The following is a 25,674-nucleotide window of genomic DNA, read 5'->3' on the forward strand; positions in this document are numbered from 1 at the left end:
TTGAATAATAATAATAATAATAATAATAATAATAATAATAATAATAATAATAATAATAATAATAATAATAATAATAATAATAATAATAAAGTCCTCTAATTCCTGTATCAGCATGATAGCCATCTAGTGACAAAACCCATGGCAATTGTTGTTATGCCTGTTTCTAGTTTTCTTACAAGGACGATGCGTTGCCTACACAAGAAGAATATGAAGGGGAAATAAACTGAGGAAGACATGTCAAACCAAGTGCGAGTGTCCCTTACTTATGTGATATTTCATACGACACACAAAAGTGACTTACAAAAACGCTCTGAGTGCGTTATTTGGCATCAGGTAGGAACTGACGTGCTCCTGTTTTTCTGAATTTATATCATCGGTGTGGGGAAATGAAATGACCATAACGTCCAGTTTCCTCAAAGTAATCGTCTCTGGTTAAGGTAAAGAGAGGAAATAAGAAAAACAAATCAAAGAACTCTTTATTATGCTAATATAGCTTAGATATCGTATCAACAAAAGGTTCTTCGACGCTAAATATATAATATATTATATTCGATGCGTCAACTTGTAACCGGACAAGACTTGGCAGCTAATATTGTTGTGTGCCATATCGAAGAAAACTGCTGACTGACAGCAACATCCTTCATGATATAACGATTTATCAAAATTATTATTTACTGATCCACCAAATGTTGATACCTTATTTAGATATTTATACTAAATTAACGTGAAAACTGCTAAGATAAAAGGGTTGACATTGCAACAACTGGATATATACAAATACTTAATACTTAGACCCAATAATTTATAACATCATTGTTTACCAACCCAGAAGAAGTTGTCATTTTTAAGGTTTACAGACTTATAATCTTTTATGCAAAGATGTCACCGTCAATTTTAGAGTTTTACCTAAAAAGAACGGAAATGAATCTCTTGCAGATTTACTTCCCATCATTACATTCAATAGACTTCCCGCGATTGCTAACTTCCTTACTGAACCTGAATCATGTTAATCATTTTCTGTTATCTTGTGCTATTATCTACTGCTCTTATATGTTCAGTAAGAATGCAGTGCCAGAATATCTGATAATCATAAATCATTGAGAACGTCTCACTATATCTCTTAGATAAGATTAACCACCCGTGGTCTATTCGATATCACTGGTAAAATGTGGTGAAATTATTAGTACATTAAACATGATTCCCAACTGCTTACAGACACGAATACCTTATACGGTGCAAATACCGTATAAGGCCTTTCGGATTCCTTCATTTCTTCTTGTTTTTTAGCCATTACGAGTCAGTGACGCCTTGAAATGACTCCCCTTCCTCTGTTCCGCATAGATTTGTTCGACCTCGCAGCTGATAATGGGAATGATGTGGCATATTTCCTTCTCCCTCGTCTCTCCAACCATTAGGCAAAGAATCCCCACACAAAGGTTGTTAAAGTAAGGCAGATAATTGCGTTGACATTGACAAAGCTGTTGGTGATAAAAAAAAAAATGCAAATCATTAGATTTTCAACTGTCTCTGGTGGTGCGTAAATTTGCAGCATGATTTACGTCTTTACACTGAGATCCTTAACTTGACTCCTCACTCTTTAATATGCGAATTTAATTCAAAGCTGTTTGCAAGAACACTTATATAATGTAAATCATAACATCGAGCAAGCATTACTTTCAGTGGGAAGAATGAATTTAAACAGTAACATCTCAAAGGACTGGTAAAACCAAAATGACAGTCAGTAAATGTACTGCAGACTAAATATTTCGCTCTTCATAGAGTTAAACTGAAATACCTATTTCTGTTTCTGAGATCAGAAATATTACATTTTCAACGGTTCTTGGTGCAATCTCTTTATTGAGTAGAAATGTATATAATAGTAATAATTTTCTCCATTTACTACTTAGAAATAAAGGATTTAAACTGAATGCTGTCCAAAAGTTTTTCTGATATTATGTAGAAAAAAAAAAAAACTTGAACCCTCAAAAAGGTAACTGGCTTTTTCAGTTGAATGACTGTGCATTAAAAAAAAAAACATTAACCATATTTATATGAACAAAAATGTTACAAGTTATCGAAAAATATACACAATTTCAATCTATGTTCAAGACTTTATCTGTTTGTCGAATTTAACAAACCGCACACACACTTACTTCCGCCAGAAAGGCACTTCCTCCAAGAATTTTGCAGCTTCTTCTGCCTGCTGTTCGGGCGAAAGTTCTGGTTCTTTGGTTTCACTGTCTTGCTTTTTACTGGATGCCCCGCATAAAACATTCAAAAGGCGTCTTGGGAGAGGGACATCTGTTAAGGTGTAAATAGAACAATTACAACACTGTAGCTATAGCTTTCAGAGACTAAAACGAAAATGTTTTGAAGTCGTTCTCTTAATTACAAAGCATATTCTCTCTCTCTCTCTCTCTCTCTCTCTCTCTCTCTCTCTCTCTCTCTCTCTCTCTCTCTCTCTCTCTCTCTCTTACCTCCTTCCTCCTGTTCAAGGGCCATGTCTTGTGATCCTCCAGTGGGGTTTGTACTGATGTTGGACGAATCACTTTTTGGTGACTCAGGTTCCAAAGGAGTCCGAACTCGAGTATCACATCGGCTCCAGAATGTCAGGCGGTAGAGCTGGAAGGGTATGGAAAGAAGGGTATTGCCTTTATACTGTAACAGAAGGATGACGCAAAGTACTTGGAGACCCCGTATTTCCGCCAAAGCTAACCCATAAGAATATATCTTCATCCAGTTAGTTGTCCAGATCCGCATGAAATATTTAAATTAACCAATATACAAGGCAGACAAATTATTTATTTTTCATATTATGACTTTAGCATTTGTTGTTTACGATATAACAAAATAAAAAAATATCAGAAACTATTTTATCCAGAAATGGTAATAAAAACATAAACAACCCTGGGATCCACAATCGGATTCAAACTCTTCCTTGGAACATAGCGTATCCCCACAATAAAAATTCGACGTACTTCATTGCCATTGCTTGACATATAATATTGTGGAAAGATAGACAGACTAATATAACAAACAGACACAAGTGAACACAAAACCTATGTCCAACTTGGTTGGCAGAGGTACTCGTAAACAAACGGGATTAGCCTTGATTCTACAGTCTTTGTGCTGTTAGAAAGTCTTTGAATTGTTATTGTACAGATGTGTACAAGAACAATTCAAAGATTTTCTAACAGCACAAAGACTGTAGAATCAAAGCTAACTCAGTGATAAAAGTATGGAAGGAAATAAAACTAATGGAATAATAAGTCTACATATACTACCAATCCCTCAGACATGAAAATAAAAATTAGGACTATGGTTCTATGTATGTTAAAATCTTCATCAAAATGAAAGCATTTATCAAAATTGGAGCAAGAATCAATTCCTACATATATGCTACCAACAATTTGCATGCAAAAACTTACATGGCTAGCATGACAAATAAACCGCACAAATAAAGACTTACACATTCGGAGGGTATTGGCGGAGTCACCAGAGATACTCCTATAGTGACTCCGGCGGAGATGAGGAAAAGGAAGCAACTAAAGTGAAGGAAATGGACGTTTCCTACGACAGCTTTCACAAAGTCGGGCCGGGGGTCAGGCAAGCCTAAGAAAAGGAAAATAAGTAAATCAAGATGACTTTCATTTGGAAATACTAGGCCGATATCAGGATTATATGTGGAAAAGAACGTCACCCACGAAATGTTCCCGAAACCAGAATCAGAGGTACTGTCTGAACACTGAGTTATCATCGTCATGTTGTTCTCATGTTTATGTTTTAATGGTCACGTTTGCAATATACAACTGAAAAGTAATCTAGCCTGTATGCCTTTTGCAAATCTGGTAATTATTTCTTAAAAGCTTCAAAACATCTTGAGTAATTTCTTTTCAACATTTTCAAAACACTGAAAGGACCTGGAATAAGGTTTTATTAGCAGAAAATCTATCCGTGCCTTGATTACTTATCTCTATAAACACTTTTTTTTTTGTTTTTGTTTTCCAGATAGCCTCTATTTCTGCCTCCTCTTATCTCTCATTTTCTTCAGGGACCATCTCTGGGACACTTCTTTGTCTCTTACTAATGCAGATGATTTTACGCTTCATTAATCTTACTGCTTTATTCTTCATTTTTCTTTGGTGCTTAGTGTGACTCATTTAATGGTGGTGGAAATTATTAACGCAAAGCAGGATAGTATCTCAGAATGCAGCAGAAAGAACATGGTTTACACCAGTGTTTGCAAAATAAATCACTCTAGCACACCTATTAAAAACATCCCTTGTTTCAAAATAATGAACAAAAAATGCCAGATTCTACTGTACTAAGTACTGACCTGCTCTGAAAGGCTCATGTCAGCTCGTGATATGAGCCTTTCAGAACAGGTTAACTTAGCCTCCAGGTATGAATCATTCTCTTCAGTCATCCGCATAGCTTCAGTAAGGAATTATTTCCCATTTTACTTCCTTTACATCTGGTTATTCTTCTTCAAGAGCTCTGAGAAATCTTACGTTACTTCTCTTGATTTCCCTAAAGCATTTGGTAAGGTTTGTCTCAGGTCTTGCTCAGCCAAATTCCCTATTTATGGCTTCACTTCTCTCTATAAACTAATTTCAAGTTCTTCTGCACACCACTTTGTTTCTGTTGCAGCTAAATGTGCTACATCTGTCATTTCTCTCTTTGGTGGTGTTTCTCACAAATCTGTGCTTGCATGTGGTTCTTTCTCTTCATCACTAACCTATGCAGATGAGTCTCTTCTTCCCTTTCTTTCTTCCGTTTTAGCTTTCTTTATAAGTCTGCTCTCAATCTCCCTTAAGTTTGTGTAATTTATTTAGATCTGGATAGTACCTCTGGGTGAGCAGAATTAACCTGGATTGTTTCAGTGCTTCCAAAAAAAGTTTTTCCTACTATTTCTCTATCGACTCGTAAGATTCATCAACATTTTAGAATTACAAACGCATAGTAGTATGTCTTGGTAGGGACACATTATGGGCCTGGATAATTCTTCTTCTAAAAAAGTTTTCTAACAACAGCACCATCAAGGCTTATTTGCCTACGTCAGTTCTTTTCTTAAAAAGATGTGCCCCTCACCAGCGAAAGGCTCCGGATTCGATTTCCAAGGGAGCTGGAATTCTTCAGGCAATTCTGTTAAGCCCCATTGGGCCGCTGTTGACCTAAATAGTGAATTAAGTACGTGTCATTTAGATGACTGTTGCACCTTAGGCAGGTTAAAGAACAGCACGGGGTTAGCAATCTCATCTCAAAAGACTTGCTGAGAACTGGAAGGCTAGCATCTTACTCAGAACCATCCCCCTCTTAGGAAAAAAGGAGATTGGTGAAATTATGCATATACTGTATTATATATGTATATACATATGTATGTATATATGTATGTATGTATATATATATATATATATATATATATATATATATATATATATATATATATATATATATATATATATATATATATATATATATATATATACATATATATATATGAAATGTAGCCAGTCGTTTAAAAAATGTTCTGTCTCCTTGAATTTTAGGATTTTTTCCCCTTTTTTCAGGGTCCAAAGGCTGTTCTTTATTTCGCATAGTTGAATAATCAGTTTTTCTGAAAGATTCTCGTTTGATCCTTTGCTTGGTGTAACTTTTCTCAGATCTCCTTTTAATCTGCATAAATGCAGTGAATTTTGGGATGTCTGCAAGTGTTTTAAGTATGCTGCATGGGTTCCCTTTCAAAGAAAATTGTTTGACTCTTATACAATAAAATGAAACTAAGCAGTAAGACAGTTAAATCTGATGATAGACTTGTGCTTTTACATATTTCACTTCAAGGTTATATGAAGACTTTGCAACTTAATTTAGTGTTACTCAGCTTACGAATAAAAAGCACAATCGTTTGTTTTGAAAGACTATGAATTACAAACAAATATTCACAATAGATAAAGAGTGATAACAATATGCAAAGCAAACAAATATTCACAATAGATAAAAGACTAGATCATCTGACTGAAAAAATCTGACTGAAAAAAACTGACAATGAAAGACCCACCTGAGCCACAGGGTGGAACCACATACGAAAACTGGACGATGAATCGCAGCATTCCAATAGCTAAGCCCACCATCAGACCCCAGAAGGCACCCTGAATAAATGCGAATGAATGGATGTGTAGTAAAAACAGAAAATATTGGCATACGTTAATTACACAAAGAGGCGTTATTGGCAAAAATAATTAAAGATTGAAAGTACCCAATGGTATTACTTAAATGACAAATGTCATACATATCTTTTTACAGTTTCGTTTCCATGACACATTCGAAAGTTATCATTAGTCAGCAGTAACTATAAAGTCTGAATAGACCAATAAATATCAAATCTAAAAGATGATGGAGGAAATTTTCATGAGCAGCAATTTGCTTACCGGTTCATTGGTTCTTTCCCAGAACATGGCGAGAAGGTAGACTGCGCAGATTGGTGGGGCGAGGAAGGAAGATATTGCCTGAATATAATCAAATAGCTGTGAATTCCCTAATGATCTGTAAGGAGAGAACAATAGATAAATATTATTACTAATCTCAAATGGAAATAAGGACCCAAAGATCTTATACGCCAGAAAAAAACACCCTAGCTAGGCACTACAGCACAGATACTTTTGAATATACTGGTCACAATGATAATTTCACATAGTAAAAACGGATAAAAGTAACTGACACCAGCGATTAATCAAAATATTCACACAAGTATGTCAAAAGGGAAAAACACAACAGTGCTATTATACTGTTTGGTTTGAAAAACAAATCTTTTCGTAGATGAATGATTAAGAAAATCTCATTTACAGAAAGGAAAAATTGTGAGCCAAATAAAAATGTCTAAAAGATAATAGAAAGTTATGTATTTGAGCACATTTAAAAAAAAAAAAAAAAAAAAAAAAACAGGATGCCGCTAGGCTTACATGATCTAAGGATGATTTTGTGGTTCTTGTCATGTTTGCTGTCTTTCAAAGTGCAGAGTGAACCCAGCGCATCAGAATACAGAGGTTTATATTTTATTTACGAAACGATCTTAGGATGCTTCATCTCATACTTACAGGTCAACTTAAATTTACTTAAATTTCATCAGTGTGTTAATTATCCCTCTAGCTCCGTGACATCGCACAAATTATATCAATCTTTGCTGTTATGAATAGTTTAGATATTCATGAATATAATTAATGATTAGCGCCATATTGGCTATTCCGGATTTTAAAATTTTAATCAAGAATGTCACAGATAGTCCAGACCAGGCTAAAAGTTATCCAACATTCACTGTGGTCCTCAGAATTTAATCAGTTCTAAGATAACAGGTTTTGGGAAGGTTATCGATAAAAGATAAAAAAAACCACAAGGCCGATTTTCAAAGCATATAAACAATATTCAGAAGTATCAGTTTGATGACGCATTTATAGCTTACAATCATCTGTTATACTGACAGGATAGAGAGGCGTTGTCATAGAAATCAACCGGGATCTGAGCGCAAGAGACATTATCACCTGAATATTTTGCCCCAAAGGCGTTTTATTATCACTCAAAACTCTTATGCATCAAAATACTCTGGATACATAAGTGAATAGAATAATTCCTGGTTTTGATGACGTTAGGCTGCTCATTAAAGAAAAAGCCTTTACATTCCATAATTCCAATAAGCATCTAACACATTGCTGAAAAGCAATCATTATAAAAGCCAAAAAGAAGATCCCTGTAACACAAATATTTTGAGGTGACAGTCTGCATAACTATGACCTCTAACACTGAAACACTGTTTTTTGCACATTACGTCATACAGTCTCCTCAAGGTAAGCATTTGGATTCGTGTATATCTTATGAAGATTAAGATCATGAAGAAAAAAAAAATACAACAGATCTAACTTAACTGCAAAAACTCAAAATTATGACACCTCGTAACTGGCTGAAACAAGTGCACCAAAAATGCACATTTCTGGTGCTCAGAATTCCCGCTTTTGGTACAAAATCATTCAGTATACTCTGGGGAAGCAACTATACCGCAGGATGATAGTACACTGGAAAGTGGATTGAAAACTAATTCAATTCATAAATATAAGGGTGCATAAACAAATCTAATTAACAATTCTCAGTTTATGGAAGGTTCTAAAAGAAATAGCCTTGACCTGGCTCAACTTAGGGGAGTTATTAGGTAGGTAGATTAGCCAAAGCTTGTGCCTAGTGAGAAGAATCTCATACTTTGCAATATAGATGGGATCTGGAACTAAATAAAGTCCTTTATTTTATTAAAGTGCTTGCATACCACTAGTTCTTCCCATCATAGGCAAGGATATCAGGAAGGGTGAATTTTTCTGGTCCTCCTGTGACAAAGCCAGCACATCACAAAGGTCCTAGGAGGATATTGCTCATTTCATAATGGCTGGAACTTGGTATTTATATAGCTCCTTAGGCAAAGCCATCCCAAAGATCCACTTGCATAACACTGCTAACGTTGCTTTGCTGGTCTGACTGGCTAGTTTTATAGTTCCCGTGTTCAAAACGTGTCCATGTAGTAAGCATTCTTCTTTGGGCTTGTTAACTCTGTAATATGAGGAACTAAGGTGGGACAGTCCCTCCTTTTTTCAGACATAACCTCTTCAAAATCATGAAGCCTGCAAGCATTTCCTAGAAGTTTGTGTGACTTTGCCAATCAGTAATCATGACAATCCTTCCTGATTCACTGATGCGTGAAAACCTTTCTCTACCCTGGAAGCATCTATGGAGGCAATAAAAGTCAGGGGAGGGGGGTTCTCCAAGGGCTCCATTTTTGTAAGCAGTGCTTCCTAAACCCAAGCAGTTATTACCTAATTTATTTTCTTAAGACAAGGAATTTGTTTACCATTTTGAGGAAGGCCTTATTCATTCCTATCGGTCTGTGAAGGATGTGAAATGGAGTTTGCCAAAATAATGTTCCATAATCTGAAAATGATTCTCCTTACCAGCAAATGTCCGGTGTAAGCTGGGTGAATTAGTGTTGGAGAAACTGTGATGATTAACATGATAAACCGCTGAGTATTGTAAGTTGAATGCTCTGTCTCTTATGCAGTTTGGCTGAATATGAAGAAATACTAAGTTTTGAAAAATGAGCTCTCTGTCTCTTCGGCAATATACTTCTTGACTTTCTAGATGAGTCCACCAATCAGGTACAACGAGAAATCTAACCCTCTGACATCAGTCTTCGTGACCACCCATTTGACCTATGAGAATTCTACCAGAGCTATGGAGAAACAAAATAGAAAAGCTCTGAATATGAAGCTTTAATGCCCAGTTTGGACTCTTAAAAACTCCCAAAGGTATGTGTAATGACCGTGTATCAGTGGGAATCTGACAGGTATCAGGAAATAGTCGAGCACCTCTTGGGAAGGACCTACATATAAAGCAAGGTTCTCTCGTCTGTTGAATTTTTTTCAAGATCATGAAGATGCAGACCTGGAAAGCTAGAAAGTTGAAGCATTCTGCGGGTCCGCCTTTAAGTTCTATTGAGTAGTGTGTGAAGTCTGGTGTTGTTTGCTGGTGAACTTGTTTCACTGATGAGTCATACCTTAACCTAAACAAAACTGTCCTTTTAAAATTGAATAAAACACTATTCCGGTACCCACTACAAGAAAGCTGATATACAAAACTAAATAAAGACTGAACGTAATCAAGAGGAGCAGCTTAAATAATAATAACAACAATGCAACATGCTCTCTTAAGATGGCTGACAAAGAAAGCAAGGTAGTGAATCATTTACAATAGGTCTTGATAAGCAGTGCCACTCAACTGACTCTCGGAAGTGTCAAGGGAGGTCCCTCTATGAGGGTAGCCAGGCTGGAGTCTGTCAGCGTTTTGGATCTGTGATGCATTTCTGTCATGGAGTCAGATTCCAGAAGGAGTTCTTCATACCAAATGCTTACCCGGTGTACGTTGACTAACATCGTGCAAAAACTCTTTACAAGAATCATTAACCCCTGTGCAGTTTTTCACGAATACAATTCTACAATTAAATTTTTGCACTGAGGTAATAGTAATATTAACTAAAATTAGTAAGCATCACGAACGCTGATTTTGTGATCTTGTGTATGAAAAGTGGAAAATGAATTGAGTCACAACCAAGTCATTAACGCCCTAATATTGTTAAACTTATCTCACAGACTCATCGGTCATCACAGATGCAGAGGGATTGAAATCAAGGCCTTGTTAGACAGCAACAGTTAGAGAAACAAAGGCTATAGTGTATTATAAATAAGAACTGCAATTTATACTTTATTCAAATTAAGTAAGAACAGCTGTGTCACGTTATTGTTATCATTTGTCGTGGTAGTAGCGGATTATTCCTTCCCGTTAGCCACAAAATACAAACACTGGTCTGTGTTAATGGCAGCTGTTTACAAGAAAACAGCGCGCGCGCGTGTGTTGTGTGTGTGTGTGTGCAAAACAGTGACAAAACTATTTTATATATATACATACATATACAGAGAGAGAGAGAGAGAGAGAGAGAGAGAGAGAGAGAGAGAGTACATTTTTAATTTTATCTTTACTACTCTTTATCAGTTAATCAGTCACCAAAATACCACAGACCGTTGTTTCCGCGTGATAGCAACTGATTAGATTAGAAAGAACAAACATATTTTGAAGTCAGGAAAATCCCAGATAATCCTACTGACCGCAATCAGCAGCCCAAAAATCGAATTAGTTTTTATTGCATTTCTTATCACTGTTCATTACATAACTATCAGATATAAGAGAGCGATACCAATACTGCATCACAAAATTTTAATCACTACGTCAACGTTGCGAGAGAAAGAGAACTGACTTTCATTTGTTTCTGTTCACTTGTTTTTCTTGTTCATGGTTTTCAAAAGCAACCTAGAATTTACCTATAAGAGACATACAAATTAATCAAAGCAGATGTTCTTCTCGACAGTGAATTCATCAGAAATAATAAACCTTACAAACATGGGCAAACTGTACTTAAATTTTATCAATAGGGGAACATGAAAATTCTCGTTGGCATATATTTATATATCAATATAGTTTTTTAATTGTCAAATCTTATTTATATTAGTACCGCAGATTAACATAACGAAGCCATAAGCACTAACATAATCATTTACAGAATCACTTTATCGATTTGCGTACGCTTCAGTACTTTGATATTTTGGGTATTATTAACGTATAAATTTCACAATTATCCTACAAAATACTGACAACTGAGAGAAATTTTATGAGATATACCGCTAAAACACAAACGCACAAAAGAGCCGGGACACTGATTCCAAATAAGCCTTAGCCTATGTGTAGCCTAACTACCACGACACGAAAAACTACCATGAATGACAGAGATAATGATCACTTACTGAATAACTGGAATCCAGATGACAGAAATGACGACCAGAACCAACACGAACACTCGGCCCACAATGAGGAGCTCTGTGTCCGAAGCTTCGCTCTTCTTCAGCAGCCTCTTCCTTCCCCACATCCACACGTCGATAGTGAAGATGGTGGAGGCCGAGTTGAAGATGGACGTCAGAGAAGACATGAGCGCTGCCATCATCACTGCCAGCATCAAGCCAGATAGGCCTATGGAAGAACGAATGGCTGTCCGTCAATTTATAGGCCTTGAGATTTTTTTTTATTTTTTTTTACTGAATGCCAAATTGATGAGGGACACTAGAATATACATGAAAGTTGACATTTAATTTAAGTATATCTTAGTTTAACCAGACCACTGAGCTGATTAACGGCTCTCCTAGAGAGGGCTGGCCCGAAGGATTAGATTTATTTTACGTGGCTAAGAACCAACTGGTTACCTAGCAACGGGACCTACAGCTTATTGTGGAACCCGTACCACATTATGACGAGAAATGAATTTCTATCACCAGAAATAAATTCCTCTAATTCTTCATTGGCCGGTCGGAGAGTCGAACGCTGGGCCAACAGCGTGCTAGCCGAGAGCTCTACCCACCCCTCCAATGAAGAACTGTGGAACATGAAAGCTGGCAACTCCGCTGCTATCAGTAGAACGGATAGGACTAAAGAGAAGAAATTATTATTAGTAAATATTATAGGCTTTAATGTTGGTTCAGCAAATGAAACTCAAGTTGAAGACAGAAGCCATCATCATATTACCGTGAAGGTAAATAGGCCTAGAAAAGAGGAAATTATTATCTAATAGTATCACTTACTTTTACCGTCAATTATATGATTACAACAATATTTGAGACTTAGAATTACATCTTATAAACTGCACCAAGCATTTTCATGTATCTAATGAGAAAGTATCTGGAGCTATTGAAGTAGTCTGTATATCCGAATTAAATAAACAAATAAAAAGATCAAGGGAAGTACTAAAATGAGATGTGAGAATGATTTGTTCCCTTTCACATCACTGACACGAGAGGGGAAATTAAGCCGGAATATTTACACGGTGGCATATCAAGTTTAAATGGAACGAGGCATCCACATATTAAATTAACGTTTATACATACAAACAAACATTATATATATATATATATATATATATATATATATATATATATATATATATATATATATATATATATATATATATATATATATATATATATATATATATAATTGATAGATATTTACATTATATATGCATGAGTTACAATAACAGTACAATCGAACAAACAAATGGTTGGAAAAATATTCACAGCGGATAATTAGGAAAATGCAATTGCGTTTATATGTGGGAGTGGGATAACACCTTTGCTTTAGGACCAGTTAAACTGCCTTCCTCATAATCTACAGATTTTACAAGTTTCTTTCAAAATACAGTAAGTGGATCGAGTTTCTGCATTCCTTGGCTGATACTCTTACTAAAGCTTTCCTCTTTAAAACTGTATTTTATAATATTTCTTTCCAGTATGTACTGGAATAACCTATATTTTTATCGCCTATGCAATTGATGGCATGACTGTTCTCACTAACACGAAAGAAACTCCGGTGCTTCTTTCACACCATCTGAGCCATGTATGTTAGATATTCTTCTTGTCTCAGTTTCTTGCGAATTGAATACGAATTCTATTCGCAGTGTTGCAAGACTGTTAATGTTCGCTTATAAGATACATACTTCTTTAAAGCGCTGAAGACCATGAGATAGAAAACAAATGAAATTAATGATTCCAGCCTGGAGGAATGACAGACGAAATGATCAAATATTGTAGCCTTTAGTTTTTCACGAAGTAATTCCATAGCTTTTAACTCTAAAAACAAACTCGGCCTAGGAATGCAGCACTTGTTGCGTTGCTTGTGGCACTAAGGGAAGGCCTTATTTCTTAAGGTTTATACCGAATGCTGGGCGATCAGTGATCGCGAAACACGGCATACAAACCAGCTCTACTAGAGGACAACATCGGTGCTGCAGATGAGAGATCTTTACCTGTCGGAAGAAGGTTCAGGACGAGCTCCACGTAAGCAATGTCGCTGCAGCCGCTCGCCTTGTTACAAATCGATTTACAAACTTCCGGCGCCGAACAACCGACAGTCTCTGGGAAAAGAACTCTTGCAGCCATTCCAGGGAACACCAGCAACCACAAGGGTAAGAATTTCAGGTAAGAAGCGAGGATGCAGCCAGCTTTAGCATGTGACATGTTCTTGCTGGCTAGTGTTCGTTGCACAATGACCTGCAAGATATTAAAAGGGACGATCAAGGAGGATTTCTTATGGGGATACAGAATCGTATCATTTCATTTTTGCAAATAACTTTCTGTTTCTTAATAGGAAACAAAGATTATATGGCTATCAAGCAGCTCAGCTTCAGCAATTTCCTCATAAGCTTTTGCGCTCTACTAATAACACCCTGATTACTTTCACTGTACTAAATAATCACACATATACGCACGAGTGAATATCTACATCATTTTCGTGTTATAGATAAATAACCAAAAATTTTTTTGTAATTTAACCTTGAATCACAACATAGGTTGTCCATCCAACACAAAGATCAATGTCTCAATACAAAATGTCTTGCAGTTCTTTATCTGCACACAGTTACAAAATATCTGCTTTGTTCTATGAAACTCTTTTCATAAATACAGGCAAAAATATATGCGATGAAAATACAGTGACAAAATAAAACACTAATAACAAATACCCTGATGATTCACTCATTTTGGAAGACAAAATATGAGATGAAAAAAGATACTTTAATATGATTATATTAAAACATTGTGTATCATTCTGCAAATGTACAGTATAGTCGAAGTACATAATCGTAATTGAATAATCACTGCCGAATCAAAATAATAGGGGTGGAAACCTTTCACCATTCTGCTACACGGAGGCTGCCAGAGGTCTTATGTCAATACTGCTCAGAGCCCAATAGAACAGGCATCTTACCTAGACCAGGTCGACTTTATATAATCTGGCGTCACAACAATTGTGTTCACCGACGGCGACCTCGACAAGACCCGAAGAAAACAAGACACTGCAGAAGGAATGATAAAGATGGAGTCAAGTTCAGAGAGTACGAGGTCGACCTGTCTCTTGAAAATTGGGATCCTATTGGAAGTGTCGAAAATTGAATTGGAAGGGAATTTCACAGCAGAGGGAAAACAGTAATCAAGCAGAGTAAATGAAGGATTGATGATCTGTTTAGTGCGACGATGGATAAATGCATAAACAGTTTAATATAATTGGATAAGCCTTAATAATCTTTGCAAAATCAATGAAAGTTTTTACATCGAATGTTTCTCCACTAACTTAGCTTCACAAGTTTAATGCAAAACCTTAAATTCAAAAGAAGTCTATTCATGTTAAGAGCACACAGCATGGACAAAAATCATACAGCAGGTCTGTCGAATCCAGAAATCTGGTGTGAGGTGGTCTATTTGGGATGACAGGGCCGCCTGAGAGTGGAAGGGACTCTCAGAATGTAGCAGGGTCCGAAAGAAACAGGCCATTTTGTTACAGAGAAAGAGAATAGAAAAAAGAGGGAAGGACAGGGATAGTGATCAGTCGAATTACTTTGGATCCATTGGCAATTAGTGTTAAACTTTTTTTTATTTTCTCTATGGAATATAGAATGGAATTAAGGAAAAAGACCAAACATTGGGATCTATGAGGTCATTCAGCGCTGAAACGGAAACTGAGAGTAGAAAGGTTTGAAAATTGTAACAAGAGGAAAACCTCGCAGCTGCATTATGAATCAATTGTTAGGAGAGGGTGTATAGCAAGATGGGAAGAGAGAGAACATGAATGGAGGTACAGCAAAAAGAATGAAAAGGGTTGCAGCTAGGGGCCGAAGGGACGCTGCAAAGAAACTTAAGTAATCCCTACTGTACACTGCGTGAGGGGCACTGACGACACTAACCCCCATATAGGGTATTTTCCATATGGGTATAAATATGATCTCTTATGCATTGGTAACATTCGTAATCTATGTGACATGAACTGATTTATTTTGTTTACACTGCTTAGCTCAAAAAAACACGGTGTCATAAGTTTAGCAGTGCCGTCAGTGCCAGCGCACTCAACGGACTACTCGAAGTAGTCATCCTAACTACCTCTGCAGCATACAGTATAAAAGTAGACTTAATAAGCTTAACAAGCGTAACAAACTTTCCAAATTAGGAATATGAATTACAAAAAGTTTTCTTTGAATTTTTAAGTGCTAGGCTACGTTTAAACTGTATTTTTAGCAAGTAAAGAAAACTAACAAGCCTAGGTCTTGGAACAAAATCTTGGCATTAACGAAAATGTAACTGCATAGGCGAATATTTGTTAGTAAAACCCTATTTTTGAAGTGCTTAAGAAATATAATACAAATCATTTTATTTTTCATGAGAATCCAAATGTTCCTTCACAAATACAAAATAAATATTTTCAAGATCATTTCACTGGCATTGTAGACCTAAGTTCCAGCTGGTTCATGTTGCCGCCACTCAGATGGATGAGTTTTAGCTACAGTAATACTTTCGTATTTATTTATTTATCTTTTTTTTCAGCGATGAGGCTTAAACATAAAAAATGTCGGTTTAAATTCTTATGACTGCAATGCAAGTAATGTCAATCCTTTGAAATTTGAAAAAAAAAAAAAATTTCAACAGCTGAACCTAGGCTTGATGGAGACTTTATTTTGTCAAATGCATCGGCTCTGGGTGAACGAAAGTTTTGGAAATGTTTCGTCACTGTTTCTATGAAATTTGGCTGCACGTAATATTTTCTTACAGTTTTGGTGTATTTCATAAATTTAACTCTTATGACACATACTATGACCTTATTTTATAAAGTAAATGTGGTTTCGAATTCAAATAAAAGATAAATATGCATAATATTTGTTGCCAGTTAGTGAATTTTGAACAAAATCCTATGCAGTCATGTAGCATCACTTATGAGCATGGCTGTACAATATTTCAAGTATGGATAGATAAGGCCAAAAAAGTTTTTAATAGGAATAAAAAAAAAGACCTGAGGCAATTAAACCAAACATATACTATTATGTCCTGAAGCAGATTTTGCAAAGATGTGGGATAAGAAAATAACCTGTGAATAGTGTGAGGAATGGGTAATACTTGCAGATGATGCAGCACTGATTGGGGATAGTGAAGAGAAACTGCCAAAACTAGTGAAAGAATTTGACAGAGTATGCAAGAGAAGGACACTAAGAGTAAATGTGAGCAGGCATAAAGGTTTTGAGGGTAACTGTTAACGAGGATGGTGGGACACTGAATGTTAATGAATGACGCCAGAGTGGAAGCGTTGATTCACACAGGTATTTAGGAATAATTCATCAGATAAAGTTAGGACGACAGAAGAGGTGAAGCAACGCAGGTAGCAGGATGTGTGCAAAAGATTGGCAGGAGACTTGAATACTATGACCGAATGACTGATTGTGAGGTTTAGTTCAGAAATTCAGCATCTTTTTCTTTTAGACTTTTCTCAAGACATCAGTGAGCTTCAAGTTCTCTATGTCAAGAGAAAATGCAATAAATAAATGCCTAAGTAAAAATAGTAAATATATTATATTTCGTTAAAATATATATCATATATAGATATATATATATCTATTCCTATTATATATAATTTCTGAGATATCTTAACATCAAAATCTTTAACCATTTTCCCATTATTATATGGGGTGCTCAACAGATGCCTTCTTGTGAGGACTTTGATTTGGCGGTCAGGTAGGATGTCATAGCCTCATCTGGATTAAAATGCCTGACATCGCTTAGACCCTGGTAGCGAATATTTTAATACTTCTTAATCCCCAGCTCTCCTGGCGCTCTCCCAGCATGCGAGGAGAATTGGGCCAGTTCTAGGTTGACAGTTCTGGATGTTGTGCAAACAAAAAAATGAAGGTGTCTGTTATATGTTTTGAAGGTGTTGGAAAGGCTTTGTTTATGTGTGTATTAATCTGGCAACACCCATTTGCTTTCAGAAAACCTATCAGTGTTTTTCGTTGATTAGTCATGTGGAAAAATAGGGGTCTATAGTTGATAACAAAGTGTCCACCTTAAGACCGGTCCTGACTGTGATTGAACCCTCCCATAGACTTCTATGAAGTCTGAAGTTGATAGACAGAATGGATATAATTTTTTTATATATATATTTATTTATATATATATATATATATATATATATATATATATATATATATATAAAAACATATATATGTATTATGTATGTATATATATATATATATATATATATATATATATATATATATATATATATATATATATAATATATCTAATAAATATATCTGAAAACGACAGGTATATGTGTGTACGAGAGGCAATAAGCTTTTATCCTTCTCGTGGTCAGGTCGGCAAAGTGACCTCGTCGTGATCATGGGACGCGGGTTCGTTTCCCGCTACCGGACATCATAATTTCTTCATAATTCTTGCATTGGATCTTAAGGCTTTGTGGTGACAAGCATATCCAAAAAAACGTAAAGAATTTGAGAAGTTAAGAGGGCATTTTGGCTATTACAATTACATATGTATCTGGTAAAAGTGACCAGTAGATTCTACACACACACATACACACACACACACACATATATATATATATATATATATATATATATATATATATATATATATATATATATATATAATATATATATATATATATATATATATATATATATATATATATATATATATATACTGTATATATATATATATATATATATATATATATATATATATATATATATATATATATATATAATACATAATATAAATATATTCATACATGCGTGTGTAGTGTGTATATGTGTATTCATTTTTATCATGTTTTATAAAATCAGAAACAATCCAGCAGGAAAATCATACAGTTATGATAAATCAAACATCTCAGAGGTAGGAGGAATGAAAGAGAAGAAGAAACGGTAAAGTTGTGCCAAGCAGCAAATGAAGAGGCAGTAACAAATGGTCTGGGAACTCTTTAGGAGTAATGACGAAATTAATACCTGCAAAAACTGACTCGAACTCCCATCCATACTTGTGGAAAAGAGAAGCCAGGGGAAGTGGCATTTGGCAGTGGAACAGGCGGTTGTACACAGTCAGTCCTCGACCGAGAGCAATATGCAAAGCAGTCTGTAAAAAAAGAAAGGAAGCTTACCTGGTCAGTGCACCAGTACCAGATGGAGTTAATGGCCAGCCCAAACACCATTCCAGTCCAAGGGTAGTCGCTGGCACCGGGTGTTATAGTTCGAATGAGGCTCATATAATCGGAGGGCGGTCTGTTACAAGTTTTGTTCGATTCATCTAATGCCCGATACGTTGCCATGGCGTAAGGGTACTTTTCGACCAAGTTTTGGAAACCGCCTACAGCCGCGAATGCTAAAATAACGAAAAAAAGAGAAAAATCTTACTACAGAGACGAAGGATCAAGATATTGTGAAATAAAGAACAAGGTCCAGAGTAAGGATCTAAGACATGAAGCATAATGAACAGCTTTTACTTTACCTACTTACAAACTATCTTGCAGAGAATGATCATGTACCAGATCACATATATAAAATAGTGTACCTAAAACAGGGTATGAGAAACTGATAATCATCTTACATCTTCCCATTAGGATAAAAGCTCCAACGACCATAAGAATCGTCTGGACAAAGTCCGTCCACACAACGGCCGTCAAACCCCCAGCGATGGTGAAAAGAGCAGCAATGGCCAGCAGCATCACAATACTGATGTACAGCCAGCCTTCCGAGGTCTTGTTGAGGGCCATTTGGATAAACAAAGCACCAGCGTATAAATCAGCCTGGAAATATATTGAAAAGATCCATTAAGCAAGAGAAGGCTTGAATTAACCATTTAATGGTCAATAAATCATATTGCTGTAGCGTCATATAAGTTACAAAAATACTCTCAAATAGTCTCTATATGATTTGGATTTTTCTTCATCCTCAGTTCACAAACATCAATCCATGACAAAAATGACTGCCAAGGGTGGCAAAAGTAGTGAATGAATAGAGATATGAGAAAAATTAAGACAGTGAATAAAAAATATCTTATATATTCAGAAAACCAGACTTTTAACAACTGCTGTAAAAATATTTTCATAATGAATAAGGAAAACTGTTAAATGTCCACAGTTTGGATGTGAAATATATTAATTTCATATAAAAATATATATATAATATGTGTATAGTATACGTACATACATATATACATATAAATAGATAAATATGATCCAAAATGACATCGTCTCCCCTAACAGGTTTGGCAACGAAGGAAATATTATTAATAACAGTAAATGAACTAATTTATTCTCTTTCACTCATCCCAAAATCTTCAAAAGACTACCCGTGCTGCCCCTCATCTCAACTCGGCATCTTTCAGCTACCCGAGAAACAATCACTAATTTTTTTTTTTTATTCCCTCACACCCTATCATTTTACCCTTGTCTCTTCAAGCGTCATTATATTCAGCTTTCTCACCTTCTATAAAATATCACCTATCAATTTCTTCTCTTCTGCACAACATCCATACACGTTCCAATCCCCAGACATGGTATTTTATTTTTTCTTCAAATTTTTGCAGAACCAATACAACACATAGGGCTGCTAACTATATTTTTTTTAGATAACTGGTAAATTCATATACTTTTTATTGGTCGTTATTTATTGTACAGAACCCTGATGCTGCATTCAGCTGAACGCGAAACGCGTCGAAATAAATTATAGTACGTCGCCATGTTTGTTCCTGCTCCTGCTCCTGATCTATATATATATATATATATATATATATATATATATATATATATATATATATATATATATATATATATATATAATAAATATAAAAGAAACTAAAAAAACCATTGTCGCTGCTTTTCCTATGGCAAGCGGAAACAACTATATACGCCATAGAAAACATGCAAGTTCAAATTGAAGTGTTACGTAATCTCACTGTAAAATACCTAATCATGACTTGCAATTCCGAGCAACTTCCTATAACAAATCAAACGAGGGGACTTCATTTTTCTGGCAACACGGAAGCTCCAGAGGATTGTATCTGAGCAACCCGCTCATCCTCAACGTGGGAATTTGGTACTTTATGTGAAGTTCACTTCCGGTCAGTTCTGGCAATTGCACAGGTACGATCATACTTTAACGGAAACTTGTGAACTTTATTTTCATTCAGAAACAAATGCTGCCTCTAAAGGTGAAAATCTAGTTTTAGGTTAGTTCTGTACCTCCGGAGATGTGTTTTAGCTTCACCAAAGAAAATACTAACAGGTTACATGAAACTTCAAATTATTCTAAAGATGGAGGTTAATTTTCATAGCAACCAATAACTCTAACGGTATATCAATATAGTGATTCAATATCTCTCATGGTGGTAATTTAAATCTGTGACAACTAAGTAACATCAATGGAGGACTTTTATAAAACGCAGCATCTCAAAGGGGGAAGCGAATTCCTAGGGCAATTTAATAATAACTTACTCTTACAGAAACTTGTTAACTAACAATTCTACAACAACTTGATTTAACTCCTCACAGTTCCTTTGCTCGAGGGAACTATTTTTTGCAGCCCATCACGTTCTTATTAGATATATTCGGATGAGTGGTTCAGCTGCACCTTTACCTGCCTGGCTTTGAGGGTGCCCTTAGCCCCTATTTTCAGAAGAGACAACGTAACTCAAATACAGTTTAGATTACACATTAAACAAAAGACCTCAGAGTGCAATGTTCCCACTTATATTGACGACGAAACTGTCAGAGTACTTTAAACCTCTATTTTAATCTTGGTAAATTTTACGCCGTTTTATTTTCCTACTTCTTTCTTTCAACCCAGTACGAAAACGCGGCTACTGCTGAGACGCTGAAGCAATAAACCGAGACTATCACCCCGAAACTGTCCCTGAAAATGTTTCTGGTCTGCCGTGATACTATTTTTGTGAAGTTGACGCTAGAAAGTGCAAGGACTTATACGAAATTTTGCCAATGATAATTTCTCATTTCATGCATAAACAAACATGTTACATTAATTTTTTTTACACAAAACGTTCCCAAAAAGCGAGAAATATGTAAAAAAAATACATAAAATTAAAAAAAATATGTTCATATTTACTTATCCTTACGTAAATTTAAAATAATTATATGTTCATATTTACTTATCCTTACGTAAACTTAGATAAGAACAATTAGCTCATACTTACTGATATCTTGGTGAAAATGTAGAGAAGAAGAGCGAGGAAAGCCAGGTATACTCTGATCCTCTGACCACCAAATCGCTGCCTGAGGTATTCGGGCATCGTGTACACCCCCGAACTCATGTATACGGGTACGAAAAGCCATCCGAGGAGCATCAAAATGTATACGGCCTATGGAAAGGAAATTGTCAGGTTATCTAAACGGTATCCATTTAATACATAACAGTAGCCTACTGTGACGATTCAACTTTCCTCTTTATAGCAAAAACAGAGTGAAGGCTTCATATACATACATACATATATATATATATATATATATATATATATATATATATATATATATATATATATATATATTATAATATATATATATATATATATATTATATATATTATAATATATATATATATATATATATATATATATATATATATATATATATATATATATATATATATATATATATATATATATATATATATATATATATATACACACACACACACTCGTGTATGTGTGCATTGAGATAGTCTTTCCGAGAGAGAGAGAGAGAGAGAGAGAGAGAGAGAGAGAGAGAGAGAGAGAGAGAGAGAGAGAGAGAGAGAGAGGAGATTTAATTCTTTTGCATTAACCATGAATACTTAGATAGGAATGCTGATTTAAATGACTATGTAGCACTTCCTGCAAAGCTATAAAAGAACCAACAGAAAATAGACAGACACTTACACTTTGCTCATAGCCAGCCACTGCTATGCCGGAAGCCGCTCCGGATCCAGCCAAACCAATGAAATGGCCAGACCCAATGTTGCTGGCAAAAAGAGACGCCCCAACCTGTCATGGGAGATGGAACTATAAACAGACAGACAGATAGATAGATAAACAGATATAGACTGGCAGATGGATAGACAGACATAATCCCCCCCAAACTGTGAAGTTAAAATCTAAAGTCAAATGAAAATCGATTCAACGAGAACTTAAAGTGAACTGAATAAATATTGTTAACAGAAACAGAACCAGCACAAATTTTCAACAGCCAGTCTTAAACATGTCACTGAAAAGACCAAATGAAAACTCAAGGTTTCTAACATAAATACACAGGGTGAGAGGTTAAATGGGAATTCGGTAACTTACTAAATGTTACAGGAAAACATGACAAAAATAACTAACGCTAGAGCCACTCGAATAGGTAAAAGAAAAAATCATGTAAAATGCAAGCACCTGAATGCATTGCACACCAACAACGAATATGAAAAAGACAGGTACACCTTCAAGCATCACTTTAATAATATATACGGCATTTAAAATGACTAAATAAGACGGGAGGTTGACTTCAATATGCATAAAAAGAGAGAATATGTGAAAAATAAAATACAGAAACCTAAAACAATGCAAATGTAAAATAAACTACCAACGTTGTAAATTACCATATAACAAAACAGTATTTCTGTTTCCGTTCATTATATATGTAACAAGATGTAATTGCCAACAGATAAATGCATGCAGTACTCACGGGTATCCAGTGCATATTTCTGGAAGCCAAGAAGTAACCAGAAACACTCGCATTTTTGCTTTTGCATGAGGACTGAAAAAGAAAAGAAGAAATAATAATAATAATAATAATAATAATAATAATAATAATAATAATAATAATAATAATAATAATAATAATAATAAAAGAAAGAAGCTGATGATAATAACAATAAAGAAAGAAGCTGATAATAATAATAATAATAATAATAATAATAATAATAATAATAATAATAAAAGAAAGACGCTGATAATGATAATAATAATAAAGAGAGAAGCTGAAAAAATAATAATAATAATAATAATAATAATAAAAGAAAGAAGCTGATGATGATGATAATAATAATAAAGAAAGAAGCTGATAACAATAATAATAATAATAATAATAATAATAATAATAATAATAATAATATAATAATAATAAAAGAAAGAAGCTGGTGATGACATTCAGTACTTCGCTTCTTGTTGAATAACAGCGGTGATGACGGCGATGTTTTTGTCCTTCAATGAGGAAAGAGGAGAACAATGCCACAGAGAACAAGACTAAAAATGCAAATAAAAAATAAGTTTTTAATAGCTGCGTTCCGGCCATCAGTCATACACCGAAGGAACAGTCAATGTTCCAAATAAAAATCAAGGTCGCTAGCCACAGAACCGAGGCAGAGACAGAAAATGAAAGACAAAAGGAGCATCCAAACGACGGAAAAAAATAAGATGTTTTAACTGAATCCTCGAAAAATGTAATTTTTATATTCCATACAAATACCAAACTACACATGTAACACGTGGAAGGACAAAAGCCCTCAAAAAAAAAAAAAAAAAAAAAAAAAAGATTCCTGTAAAAGGGTTGAACAAACGGTAGGTGTCACCCACGTCGGATCACTGTTTACGGTCACGTTGAAATCACCATCATTATTCCTGTTCCAAAACCTCTCTTCTTTCTCTTCAGCACCGCAAAAAATACATTATAAAATGTCAGAACACACACACACACACACACACACACACACATATATATATATAATATATATATAATATATATATATATATATATATATATATATATATATATATATATATATATATATATATGTGTGTGTGTGTGTGTGTGTGTTTGTGTGTGTATTTACACGTGCGTGTTTGACACACATACATATATATATAGATAGATAGATAGATAGGGAAATATTGAAACTATTAGCTATCTTCTTTTTCTTTTTTCTCGCACCATGGCCTTCGCCTGGCCCTTCGAACACGATCTCCTTTTTGATGTTTTAAATATATATAACCAATTTTTTATTTTTATTCCACGGCTGCATAATTTTTCAGTAGTTTAGCTTTCATCTTTCTTCATATTACTATTGATTTTTGTTTCGTTAGTCAGTCTCCCTCGCATGCTTTGACTACCAATCTTATAAAGAAAAATATATTCATGAAAATTCTCAACTCCTCTACATTTTCATAAAAATTTATTTCTTTATCTCTCCTTTTTTCCTTATGGTGCCCATGATGGATTTGGGATAGTTTCTTTATTTCTTTAATCTTACTCTCTAAACCAAGAACTTAAACTAGAGAAATTAACTTTGCAAGATAGTTTTAGATAAATGCAGCCTTGCTCGAGGGCAGTCGGTAAAACTTCGCAAGAAGAAATAATGCAGACACGCTCAGTTGACACTTCCTGTCTCCAGAACTCGATACCGAGGAAGAAATCAGCACCTCAAATTCATGCTGAGTGAGAACAGGTTTCGTATTCTAACTGCTCTAATAGCGAGATTCCGTAGCGCCTTTGTAGTGCCTGTGCAAGGAACGAGATCGGAATAACAATAAAGATCGCCTGACTACTGCTGTTGCTACTGCAATGATGATTACATTACTGGTGTCATTGTTATCATTAATAAGAAGATTTTCATTTCTATCAGTGATTCACTGACGAATCAGAAACTTGAACCATTTTAGGCCAAAAACAGATACAAAGTTATCCATTCAAAACTTGAACCATTTCAGATGAAAAACCGATAAGAAGTGATCCATTCACAGTCTTATTTCAAGAATTATGGTTAGCCACACCAACTAATTTCCACAGAAAAATTCCAAATACCTCCCTACTTTCCCACACTCAGTTTTCCCTCGGTCCTAAAACTTTCCACCTTTTAAAAAGGGTCGGCAAATTTTATCTTGCACTTTCTTTTTCCTATTTTTCAGGCTTGGGCTAAATATATGAATTGAGCTTGCTGTACCTATTGACTGTACATTGCTTATTTAATTTAACGCAAGTATCTAAATCAGTAAAAAAACACTGTTGTAGCTTCAGCGCCAAGGTTAACGTCACCAATGCACAACTGTAACAGATGACTTCCAATTGACCATGACTTTTGAATCAATGGAAATATCTCCATCCATCAAAAATTCCCCAGCAAATATTCCAATAAGACTGAGTTGCAAGAGACATTCAAACAAAGATTTCTTAAACTATGCATAAGTT

At 35.1% G+C, this 25,674-nt stretch overlaps 1 protein-coding gene across 2 annotated transcripts in view; it reads right to left on the reverse strand.

Moving 5' to 3' along the window:
• Nucleotides 1-464: 464 nt before the first annotated feature.
• The window catches only part of LOC136852872 (sodium/mannose cotransporter SLC5A10-like), a 48,712-nt gene continuing 23,502 nt past the window's right edge, over nucleotides 465-25,674 (reverse strand). For both annotated transcript variants that reach the window (XM_067127780.1, XM_067127788.1), the window contains exons 2-14: nucleotides 23,176-23,247; nucleotides 22,392-22,496; nucleotides 21,672-21,836; nucleotides 19,068-19,266; nucleotides 18,622-18,842; nucleotides 13,433-13,676; nucleotides 11,385-11,607; nucleotides 6,429-6,543; nucleotides 6,059-6,149; nucleotides 3,470-3,612; nucleotides 2,478-2,622; nucleotides 2,154-2,301; nucleotides 465-1,478 (exon numbers count right to left, since the gene is read on the reverse strand). In XM_067127780.1, coding sequence (XP_066983881.1) covers nucleotides 1,412-1,478; nucleotides 2,154-2,301; nucleotides 2,478-2,622; nucleotides 3,470-3,612; nucleotides 6,059-6,149; nucleotides 6,429-6,543; nucleotides 11,385-11,607; nucleotides 13,433-13,676; nucleotides 18,622-18,842; nucleotides 19,068-19,266; nucleotides 21,672-21,836; nucleotides 22,392-22,496; nucleotides 23,176-23,247 — 1,938 coding nt within the window. In that variant the 3' untranslated portion in view covers nucleotides 465-1,411. The remainder of the gene's footprint in view (nucleotides 1,479-2,153; nucleotides 2,302-2,477; nucleotides 2,623-3,469; nucleotides 3,613-6,058; nucleotides 6,150-6,428; nucleotides 6,544-11,384; nucleotides 11,608-13,432; nucleotides 13,677-18,621; nucleotides 18,843-19,067; nucleotides 19,267-21,671; nucleotides 21,837-22,391; nucleotides 22,497-23,175; nucleotides 23,248-25,674) is intronic.

Source organism: Macrobrachium rosenbergii, chromosome 3, assembly GCF_040412425.1.
Source record: "Macrobrachium rosenbergii isolate ZJJX-2024 chromosome 3, ASM4041242v1, whole genome shotgun sequence".
NCBI classification, from domain to species: Eukaryota; Metazoa; Arthropoda; class Malacostraca; order Decapoda; family Palaemonidae; genus Macrobrachium; species Macrobrachium rosenbergii.